The following is a 12167-nucleotide window of genomic DNA, read 5'->3' on the forward strand; positions in this document are numbered from 1 at the left end:
TATAGGGAATAGGGTGCCATTTGGGACAGATAGATAGCCTTTCATTAGGCCTCATTGCAAACCACCGGTTTATTCCAGGGTTTCCTCATCAATAACACAGATTAAAGCTGAGGTGGGCTACCTCTCACTCTATACACTACTTTCTTTTGATGCCTATAGGGCTTGTATTCCTCCGCTTTTCAGGATTCCTCTGAGACTGTGCTTTTTACCTCGCTGCTTCCAATAATTGCTTCCTGTTTCCTGCAATTGTTTCTAAAAGCTTCTATTTCCAGTCACTTTAGAAGCATTTCACCAACTACCTAGACTCAGCAGAATTGCTTCATTCGATGGCATTGACAGTTTAGGCTTAGGTATCACTATGGCCATTTTCTCACCAGTTTTTCTCTGATAATTTCCGTTCTCTACAAGAAAATGGACAATCAATTCTTATTTTTGTACTTACGGGTGAAATGTGGGTTTTGTAATCATTCACAATATCTCTTACAAGGACAAAATTATTCAATTTTAGCAATTTTGTCCCTTGCCTCATCACCATCTCTCTCCATTTCTCCCCTCACAGGCAAGTGTATCAGTAAGAGCTGGGTGTGTGACGGGGACCATGACTGTGAGGATCTGTCTGATGAGGAAGGCTGTGAGATGTCGCCCTGTAAGCCTCCCAGATACCCCTGTGCCAACGACACCTCCGTCTGCCTGCCTCCTGAGAGCATCTGCAACGGGAGATACGACTGCTCTGACCACTCTGACGAGGGACACTTCTGTGGTATGACCTTTGTTCAAATCACTTCTAACCAATTCTCCTGGTCCTATTTCTCTCACTTGAGTCAATTCTCTCGGTCCCCACTTCAATTAATTATTAAATATCGTTCCATTTTTTTCACTTAATTCTATATTTTCTCCGCTAGTCCGACCAGAAAATGTATGTTGACAGACAGTGTTGAGCTGTTGTAAATCAGCAGCAGTGCTTACTTTGGCATCGTCCATCTGTCCTCTTATTCCCCACTGAACTCAGGGAGAACCTTGGGGAAAACAAGCTGTTGAGACTGAAGAGCATATAACTCTTGCGGACCAAGATCCTTCGTTTTCTCTGGAAACACTCCAAAGATGGCAGGGAAGAGACAGAGGAGACATATTAATAGTGAAGGGGATTATGGTTTATGACAGAGACAAGCCTTTTGTTTGGACAACATGGGCTAGACGATCGTAGCAGTTGGGTCAGGCTTAGGCAATGTTGATGGGGGATAAGCCAGATGAATGCCTTATGTTCACATGATTGACCTGCCCAGGGATTACCACACGACACTTTGTCCATAGAAAAAAAGATGCGAAGACAGATATGTCAGGAAAGATGTGTTCACCTTCTTGTGGTGTATTGAGCCCCTGTGCCACTAGTCGACGAGGACGTGCAGTACATCGGTCTCCATTCAACACTACTCTCTGACTTTCCTTCCATACATCTGTCTGTGTTCTCTGAATCAATCTGCTCTCCTCTCATCTCCTTTCTTCGTCTGCTTCTTTCACCATCTCAGACGATTGCATTTTGGGTAACGGCGGCTGTAGCCACCAGTGTGCAGTGGCTCCTGGGAGGGGCGTGGCGTGCTCCTGCCCGCCGGGGCTCAGTCTTAGCCCAGACAACAGGTCGTGCCAGACCCTGGACTATTGCTCCAGGCACCTCAAGTGCAGCCAAGTGTGTGAGCAGTACAAAGCAACCGTCAAGTGTTCCTGCTACCCAGGCTGGAGGCTGGAACTAGATGGGGACAGCTGCCAGAGTACAGGTAACTGGTGTTAAGCTCTGTGTGACATGGCTGATAAGTCTTTCTGACACATACCTGCGCTCTGTGGAACTGCCCAAGGACAACCCATAGAAATGAGAATTCCGATTCTATTTCTGTGTTCCTGTGTGTCTCAGTCAGTAGAGCATGGCGCTTGCAACGCCAAGGGTCGTGGATTTGACCTGCTGGGAGCAACCATAAGTAAAATGTATGCACGCATGACTGTAAGTCACCTCGGATAAAACGTGTCTGCTAAATGACATATATTATTATATTCTATGGGACAGCCATCTCTTACCCTTGTGCCTTGAATCCAACAGATAAAAAGCAATGTGATAAATTGGTTATATTCCTAATTGTACATTCTATTCTAAAGCAGTTATTTGTGACGTTCCGTTTATATAGTAGTTAAATACCTTTGGAAGCAGTACCCAATGAATATTGGCCATTTATACGCCAGTAGCTTTTAGGCCTTTTTTCTCTTCATCAATTTCTCCCAGTTATTTAATGTAACATCTGGTAATTGTATTGAATAAGCTAGTTTTTTCCATCTAAAATGTTACACTTTCGATTGGAGATGAATCCTCCAAAGGTTTCTGTACTCATTTTATGACAAAACATGAATTGCTATTCTAGAAAACAAACATGACAGTTCTTTGTGTATGTGTGTGAGAGTCTGAATTAGTATGCAATATTTATTATAAAAAATGTATTTTTTGACTTATTTCTTGTTTCCTTCCTCAGATCCCTTTGAAGCATTCATCATCTTCTCCATCCGCCATGAGATCAGGAGGATAGATCTCCACAGACGAGACTACAGCCTTCTAGTTCCTGGTTTGAGGAACACGATCGCCTTAGACTTCCACTTCAATCAGAGTCGACTCTACTGGACCGATGTGGTTGAGGATAAGATATACAGAGGGAAGCTGCTAGAATCTGCTGGTAGGAACACATAGAATTTGGTTGGAAATGTGTTTTGGTTAAGCTGAGTTGTTGATGTTTAATTGAGGTTGTGGGGAAAGAGTTGTATTCGCTATATTTATTTCTCCTTTTTAGCTCCGCTGAAGACTTCCTAAACCAAAGCCTATTTTACCTGTGTTTCAGCACATTCTCTTGCCCTCTTATGTGTTGGTCCTTTACTGTCATTGGTTCCTTACAGGTGTGACAGGGATTGAAGTGGTGGTCCAACATGGATTGGCTACTCCGGAGGGTTTGGCTGTTGATTGGATAGCAGGGAACCTGTATTGGATCGACAGCAACTTAGATCAGATAGAGGTGGCCAAACTAAACGGGGAGCTCCGGACCACACTGATCGCCGGAGGGATGGAGCACCCACGAGCCATCGCTCTGGATCCTGAGCAAGGGTTAGTTATCTCTGAGTGAGTGAGTGAGTGAGTGAGTGAGTGAGTGAGTGAGTGAGTGAGTGAGTGAGTGAGTGAGTGAAGTGAGTGAGTGAGTGAGTGAGTGAGTGAGTGAGTGAGTGAGTGAGTGAGTGAGTGAGTGAGTGAGTGATATGCAAGTATATGCATTTCTTACATAATCTTGGTTTGATATAAATGACTGTAGGGTGAGGTTGACTTGATTCTGATTCATCCTTAATCCATTTCACATGGATGATCATTCTTATTTGATTATTTTGTGGTTTAGAATTATTTTCTGGACAGACTGGGATGCCACCTTCCCTCGGATCGAGGCTGCTTCTATGAGCGGTGGAGGACGCCATGTTGTCTTCAGAGACATGGAGATAGGAGCCTGGCCTAATGGTCTTACTCTGGACCTTATGGAGAAGAGGGTCGTGTGGACCGATGCCAGGTGGGTTACATGCCTGCACCTGTCTATATGGGGTCAATTCCCCAACAATTCTATTTCAATTCAGGAAGTTAACTGAAATTCCAATTTTGATGAGAATTTCAGTTGACTTCCTGAATTGCCTACATTGAGTTCGAATTCAACCCATCCCTGCTGGTGGAATCAAATTATTCTAATAGACAAACATCTATCTTCATCTCAACAGGTCTGATGCCATATTCTCTGCTCTGTACGATGGGACTGGTATGATAGAGATTCTGAAGGGACATGAGTACCTGTCACATCCCTTCGCTGTCTGTCTCTACGGGGGTAGTGTCTACTGGACTGACTGGAGGACCAACACTCTGGCCAGGGCTAACAAATGGACAGGGGCCAATGTGACAGTCATCCAGAAAACCAGCGCCCAGCCATTTGACCTTCAGATATACCACCCCAGCAGACAACCACAAGGTAGGCTACCGCACTGTCTCAAACGTTAAGATCACAAGGTTGAAAAGAGAGTGGCGTGTCTTGAATTAAAGACAACCTTCTCAGTCTTGAGCCGCAGTCCATCTGGAAAGGTTGAAGAGTTTTGTTTAGTTAGATCATAACGAATCATTTATTGTATGGTTGCATTTAAAGGTGCTACATCTGTGTCTCACAAAATACTTTTCGCTTTCTATATCCAAAGTTGTCTGAGAGATAAGAAATCTGCTCTAGCTTGTCAAAAGAAATGACATTGTCTGTCTTAATGCTGGAAACAAAACATCATAACAACTGTCACAGGTTGTACCTCCATCACATGGTTGCGTCATGCCACTGTTATGAACGTTCTTAAGCCACCCTCTAACGGCGGCACAATAGTGTTGCCCTAAAGTGGTGATAAGCCCAGTCATTCTGGACAGGGGCTGACTACTGTTTAGTCTAAATTACGCTATAGTGCCTGGAAATATGATGACGTTGCTAAAGTAGTCAAATATTTAGTAGGAAACAACTTTGCCAGCGTTATCATGTCGTCAAATTTACTTTAGACCGATGGCAATGTTGTCATTAGCTTGCAAAGTTTGTCAAAAATAGCTAGCAATGCTAATGTTAGCTAGCTAAAATCTGTTCGCCTCCCCTCAATCTTAGGTAGCTAGCTAACATTATACTGCATCTAAAGTCAACCTGGCTACTTCAAAATGATAACAACAGGTTTCCTACTAATTATGTGTCTCCTTTTGAATGTCATTATATTTCCAAGCCACTGTAATGCACTTTGGATGAAATCTTCATCAGCGCTCATTGACAATGCATTGAGTAGAATGCTCAGTCGGGCATCAGCCCAAAAATGAACGTTCAAAACAATACTGTGACGAAACATGCAACCCATGAATTGGTTCATCTGGCTTCATTTTCTCTGTCTGGACTTTTGGCAGTAGGGTTCACTTACAGGACTCTGCCTTTCACAAATCAAATATGTTTCCTTCCAGGAGTATCAGAATCTTGTATTAACCCTCCTGTTGTGTTCCGGTCAATTTGGACCGATTTACAGGTTTTTTCTCTGAAAATGTAGTTCATTTAATCTGATTGTCATTAGGTTTCATGACTTTGTCCACACAGGGCATCTGAATACACACAATACATTTTGATGATTTTCATAACATTTTGGGTGTTTTATTTAACTTTTGTACACCTGTGGTGTTCCCGGTCAAAAATGACCGGTCATTAGAAATGAATGGGTGAGACTACAATTAGTGTATAAAATTGAGTTCAGGCACATGCCCATTCATCAGATGGACACACTTCCTCTCCCAGACCCCCAAATGCATGTGTGTTTGAGCAAACACACACACACACACACACACACACACACACACACACACACACACACACACACACACACACACACACACACACACACACACACACACACACACACACACGTCACTCCCCTTCTTGGCTTCCATGGCAACCCCCACAGGAACCTTTCCCCAATAGAATCTTTCCCCCACGGGAAGCACACCTGTTGGCATTCTCACAAACAATCGCAACATTGTTTCAATAATATATAGAACTTTTCTCGCAGCTCTGGTATATAAAGCTTTTTTGAGGCCTTGCTCACAATTCATTTTGTGGCAGCACAATGACCAAACGATATACTGCATGTGAGGCTCTTGATCATATCTTTGATCATGACACTGGTGAGGAGGAGAGAGGCCAGGAAACGGACAGTGAAGATGCATTAGAGGAGAAAGTAGTCTGTGATAAATAGCACAATATGTTTCATCTGAGTATTTGTTACAGTCAAAATAATCCATTCATTATGTTTTCTTTACTCAAAAGCGAGTTGTATGAGCTTAGGTCAATGAGGCCTATAGGCCATAAATGGCAAATACAAGTTCAAAATGTGTAATGTTCACAAGAACCAAACACAACATTAGGTGATAATATATGTGTTATTATGGATTTATAATCAGCTATAATGGGGCGGTCATTGTGGTCCGGGAACACAGAATGAATTAACGTGAAACGAACACAACAGGAGGGTTAAAATAAACCAGACTAATTGATTATTGAACAACTTCCCCTCTCTCCCTCTCTCGGCAACAGCCTCAAATCCCTGCGAGGCGAATGGCGGTCGTGGACCCTGCTCCCATCTGTGCCTTATCAACTATAACCGCACCGCGTCCTGTGCCTGCCCTCGCCTCATGAAGATATCTGCAGACAACTTTTCCTGCTTCGGTGAGTGAACCTCACCCCTTCAGCCGCTTGTCAGTTGGTCTGTCCTTACAGCAGTCTCTCCGTCCATCCATCGCTCCATCTATCCAGCCATTCATTCATACATACAATCCTCCACATTCATCCATTATAGTGCATGTCCATCAAAAGTGAGTCATTTCAAAACACGGCAGGTTTCTACTGTTTTGAGAAGGTGAAAAAGGCATCTGACACAGACTCTGATTATGTTCACACTACAATGACATTGAAAGAACATTCAATTTCAAACCCGTAACCCTGAAAGAGACATCCTCAGGTGGTTTGAGTGTTGAATAGCGAGGCCACCAGTAACAGCCGCCTGATTCTGATCTTTGAAAGCAGGCTATACAAAGCAATGTCAATGTCCAGTTTTCTCTTGTCCTTCAACAGCACTGAAGAGATTCCTTCTGTATGTGAGGCGAACAGAGATCCGTGGCGTGGACATTGACAACCCTTACCTGAATCTCATCACAGCCCTGACGGTCCCAGATATAGATGATGTCACGGCAGTGGACTACGATGCATCAGAGGAACGGATCTACTGGACTGACGTCAAAACACAAACCATCAAACGGTCCTCCATCAACGGAACCGCAATAGAGACAATAATATCGGGAGGTAGAGAAAGATGTTCACCTCTGTGTTTTTGAAATGTATCGGTTTTCCGACACTTATGCAACGAAACAAAATGTTTGTTGTAAATGTATTATCAGACGGTTACACTGTCACGCATCCATTTGATGTCCTTTTCATAGCCACCCATTCTAATTTTCACCTGTCAGGTTGTTCAAGCGATAAACTCAGTACATTATTTCATTGAAGAGATTAACCTGACCATATTGATGTTGTCTTCTGCATATGATTTTTTGTTGTTGCAGGTATTGTTAATGTAAGAGGGCTGGCCCTGGACTGGCTCTCCAGGAACCTGTATTGGATTAGTTCAGAAAGCGACGAGACACAGATAAACGTGGCGAGGCTAGACGGGTCCCTGAAAACCTCTGTGGTTCATGGGATTGAGAAGCCTAAGTGTCTCACTGTACATCCGTCTAAAGGGTAAGATTCAATTTTTGGATGTACTTTTATACAGTTCAATAGCAGATATTGATTAGGTATAACAAGATATAGGCAAGTGAATGCTAGTTACATGATATGATAAATGGTGCACGTTTGTGTTGGTGTTCTGTATGGAAAATATTGTTTTCCTATTGAGTTTTTACCTCCCAGGAAAATGTATTGGACAGATGGCAACACAATCAACGTGGCCAACATGGATGGAAGCAATAGCAAGATCATTCACCAGAACCAGAGAGAGCCAGTTGGTAAATGTCACATGTACAATTCTGAGTATTTGTTCTACGTTCAAAACATCCACATTTAGTGGCCAGTACCAGTTATCTTCTGCAATTTTATGTTGCATGACAACAGTAGTACTACTACCTGGTAACAAACGATATTGCAATACTGAGTGAGATGATTGGTAGAACAGCAACCCCATAATATGTCAATCATAACTCTAATCAATGATGTCTCTTCTAGGCCTGTCGATAGACTACACATCAGATAAGCTGTATTGGCTCAGTGCAGGCAACGCCACCATCAACAGGTGTAGTCTGGACGGTAGTGGTCTGGAAGTGCTGGAGACCATGAAGAAAGAGCTGGTTAAAGCCACGGCTCTAGCTGTTATGGGTGAGTGGCGAGAGTTTAGAGCATGGGCCTACTACCCTGAGACTATTTGTGCATATTCTTTGTCTTAGAAAGTCCCTAATATAAATATGTTGTGCTCTTCCAGCTCATAAAAGCATTTGCTGCCCAAATTGTATTTTGTTTTAAATACTAGTCCATTGATTTGGAGTTGTTTTTGATCTGGAGTACATGAGTAAAAGGGGTTCTGACAGTGATGAACCTTTGCTGTCTTCTTGCATTATATTATTTGTTCTTTCCCCATTTCTGTTTATGTCTGTCCCTGAAACTATTCCAATTCATGTTTGAAATTCCATCCCATCTGATAAAATGCTTCATCCAGACAGAATACATTAGGGAAGTTTCTCTGGCTTCAGTGGGACTTGTTTAGCCTCTACAGTGATGGGCGACAGAGCTGCCTCACGTTACAGGAACAGAAAACAGTAACCAGGCTTTCTGACTCAGTGATGGACAACCTGGGCTTTCGATAAGTCCTGTTCACTGACTGTCTGTTCCAGGTTTACTTATACAGTGGGGGGGGAAAGTATTTGATCCCCTGCTGATTTTGTACGTTTGCCCACTTACAAAGAAATGATCAGTCTATAATTTTAATAGTAGGTTTATTTGAACAGTGAGAGACAGAATAACAACAACAAAAATCCAGAAAAACGCATGTCAAAAATGTTATAAAATGATTTGCATTTTAATGAGGGAAATAAGTATTTGACCCCTCTGCAAAACATGACTTAGTACTTGGTGGCAAAACCCTTGTTGGCAATCACAGAGGTCAGACGTTTCTTGTAGTTGGCCACCAGGTTGGCACACATCTCAGGAGGGATTTTGTCCCATTCCTCTTTGCAGATCTTCTCCAAGTCATTAAGGTTTCAAGGCTGACATTTGGCAACTCGAACCTTCAGCTCCCTCCACAGATTTTCTATGGGATTAAGGCCTCGAGACTGGCTAGGCCACTCCAGGACCTTAATGTGCTTCTTCTTGAGCCACTCCTTTGTTGCCTTGGCCGTGTGTTTTGGGTCATTGTCATGCTGGAATATCCATCCACGACCCATTTTCAATGCCCTGGCTGAGGGAAGGAGGTTCTCACCCAAGATTTGACGGTACATGGCCCCGTCCATCGTCCCTTTGATGCAGTGAAGTTGTCCTGTCCCCTTAGCAGAAAAACACCCCCAAAGCATAATGTTTCCACCTCCATGTTTGACGGTGGAGATGGTATTCTTGGGGTCATAGGCAGCATTCCTCCTCCTCCAAACACGGCGAGTTGAGTTGACGCCAAAGAGCTCCATTTTGGTCTCATCTGACCACAACACTTTCACCAGTTGTCCTCTGAGTCATTCAGATGTTCATTGGCAAACTTCAGACAGGCATGTATATGTATTCTTGAGCAGGGGGACCTTGTGGGCGCTGCAGGATTTCAGTCCTTCACGGCGTAGTGTGTTACCAATTGTTTTCTTGGTGACTATGGTCCCAGCTGCCTTGAGATCATTGACAAAATCCTCCCGTGTAGTTCTGGGCTGATTCCTCACCGTTCTCATGATCATTGCAACTCCACGAGGTGAGATCTTGCATGGAGCCCCAGGCTGAGGGATATTGACAGTTCTTTTGTGATTCTTCCATTTGCGAATAATCGCACCAACTGTTGTCACCTTCTCACCAAGCTGCTTGGCGATGGTCTTGTAGCCCATTCCAGCCTTGTTTAGGTCTACAATCTTGTCCCTGACATCCTTGGAGAGCTCTTTGGTCTTGGCCATGGTGGAGAGTTTGGAATCTGATTGATTGATTGCTTCTGTGGACAGGTGTCTTATTTACAGGTAACAAGCTGCGGTTAGGAGCACTCCCTTTAAGAATGTGCTCCTAATCTCAGCTCATTACCTGTATAAAAGACACCTGGGAGCCAGAAATCTTTCTGATTGAGAGGGGGTCAAATACTTATTTCCTTCATTAAAATGCAAATCAATTTATAAAATTTTTGACATGTGTTTTTCTGGATTTTTTTGTTGTTATTCTGTCTCTCACTGTTCAAATAAACCTACCATTAAAATTATAGACTGACCCTTTCTTTGTCAGTGGGCAAACGTACAAAATCAGCAGGGGATCAAATACTTTTTTCCCCCACTGTAGCTATAATGGTGATTGCATTAATACTGTACATCTATGTTTGTAACGGCTGTCGTAGGAGAGAGAGGACCAAGGTGCAGAGGAGGATGTGTTCATCATTAGAATTTTAGTAGACTGAACGAACACAATACAAAAACGAAACAAAAATCACCAGAAACAGTTCTGTCAGGAAAACACACTAACAGAATACAATCACCCACAAAACCCAAAGGAAAAACAGGCTACTTATGTGTGACTCCCAATCAGCAACAACGAACTACAGCTGTGCCTGATTGGGAGCCACACACGGCCAAACCAAAGAAACCAGCCAACATAGAAAAATGAACATAGAGCGCCCACCCAATGTAACACCCTGGCCTAACCAAAATAAAGAACAAAAAACCCCTCTCTATGGCCAGGGCGTTACAATGTTTTAATAGTACAGATCATTGAGAGGGAGTTTCTCTCCACGCTCTACAAGAAAGTTGATCATGATACTATTAACAGGATGGAATAATTATTTTTCATGTTGATTAGATGGTTGTGTTAATTTGTTTAATATCAGATCTGCATTAACCTACTTTTAGTGCTTATTCCCCATGAGTAACCCTACAGGGTTAGGGGAGACAGGGGAGATACCTCATTATTGATGGGCTTCTCGCTCTGGTTTTGCTATGATTCCTTAGTTTATAGTACCTCTCTTATCTGCTTGGGATATTGTAATAGCCTCTGGGATATTAAAGTCCTATCTACCTATCTACAGTATGGTCTGCCGTAATTCTGTTGGGAATACTGTTTGATTCTGATGTAATTCAGCTGCAGAGGGACTGTTTCTATAAATCCTATCTGTGTTTTAACCATAGAAAGACATGTTTTTTTTCTCTGTGGTTTTAACACGGCGTCTTTTTGTATGCTCTCCAATCCTCCCGTCATTCGAGGAGATTATGTCCTTTGTTGATAGCTGTCGTCCAGCAGGCCAAAAGCCAAGAATGGTATGACTTAAACCCACTGTACTGAACCCCATTCAAGTATACAGACAGGTTAGAAAAAGAAGAGAAAGTTAAGTTCCCTGTCTACAGGCACAGGATTGGTCTTGCTTCAGAGGTTTTCTGACTGCTGAGCCGCTGTCCTTTGTGCTGGGCTGACTGTACCTCAGCGTTACCTGTTTGGTGGAACTGGACTCATACCCATTTTTTTTTTCTTCAGTCAAGGGTGCAAGTACAGTACATGGGCTCATATTATAAGAAAAAAAATATGTCACATGGCCCAGTTCCTCTGTTTCCTCCCTGGACCTGTGCCCCTAAGATTTATGCGTAGGGGAATGAACTTAAGATCCTGTCTCTCCGTCTCGTATCACCCGATTCTCAGAGGACAAAACCTGAAAGTCCCCCTTTACACAGCTCCCTCCTTGTACCTTATTTTTCAAGCATCCCAGGAGTGAGCTCCGGCCTACTGTATTTATCAGCAAGGGAATACTGTACAGTGAGAGCCATACATACCTTACGGATAATACAGTATTAGACAGGTCCTATAATGTATTCGATTCAGTTACAATTGTTTGTTACAGTTCCTAGGAAAGCAATCATGCAATGTGTTATTTGGGTCCAGTGATATTTTTAGTGCTCTGTGAACATGCTTTATAGCCTACTATTCATGAGCAAATGGGCCGTTATCTTTTTATTCAAGGGTTACTCGCAGATACGGCAAATAACCACTATTGCTACTGTACAGTATTCAGTATTTTGAATATACAGTCTTTTGAATAGCTCTGATTTATCAATATACTTGTCAATTTAGTCATGAACAATCATTGATTTTCTGTCTTCAGGTGCCAAGTTGTGGTGGGCTGATGACAACTTGGCCCAGTTGGGGACCGTCAGTAAGAGAGGTGGGCTGGACATGGTGGTTTTACGCAACAAGACCACAGGGATTGTTCATATGAAGATGTATGACGAAGACAGTCAGACAGGTAATGTAATAAGTATGACTGCTACTCAATGCTTTTACTCCGATGATGTCCTACCTCCTTTTAAAGCTTTGTTGTAGCCTTTTGACTAGAAATTGCTATGTGTTTTGATC

General features: G+C 42.8%; 1 protein-coding gene across 1 annotated transcript in view; it reads left to right on the forward strand.

Moving 5' to 3' along the window:
• The window catches only part of LOC106574298 (low-density lipoprotein receptor-related protein 1B), a 130507-nt gene that overhangs the window by 22789 nt on the left and 95551 nt on the right, over positions 1-12167 (forward strand). The window contains exons 17-28 of the mRNA XM_045696700.1: positions 560-760; positions 1527-1772; positions 2514-2711; positions 2929-3133; positions 3417-3581; positions 3784-4028; positions 6150-6281; positions 6687-6914; positions 7175-7349; positions 7521-7615; positions 7833-7982; positions 11917-12057. Coding sequence (XP_045552656.1) covers positions 560-760; positions 1527-1772; positions 2514-2711; positions 2929-3133; positions 3417-3581; positions 3784-4028; positions 6150-6281; positions 6687-6914; positions 7175-7349; positions 7521-7615; positions 7833-7982; positions 11917-12057 — 2181 coding nt within the window. The remainder of the gene's footprint in view (positions 1-559; positions 761-1526; positions 1773-2513; positions 2712-2928; positions 3134-3416; positions 3582-3783; positions 4029-6149; positions 6282-6686; positions 6915-7174; positions 7350-7520; positions 7616-7832; positions 7983-11916; positions 12058-12167) is intronic.

The sequence above is a fragment of the Salmo salar genome, chromosome ssa16, assembly GCF_905237065.1.
Source record: "Salmo salar chromosome ssa16, Ssal_v3.1, whole genome shotgun sequence".
NCBI lineage: Eukaryota > Metazoa > Chordata > Actinopteri > Salmoniformes > Salmonidae > Salmo > Salmo salar.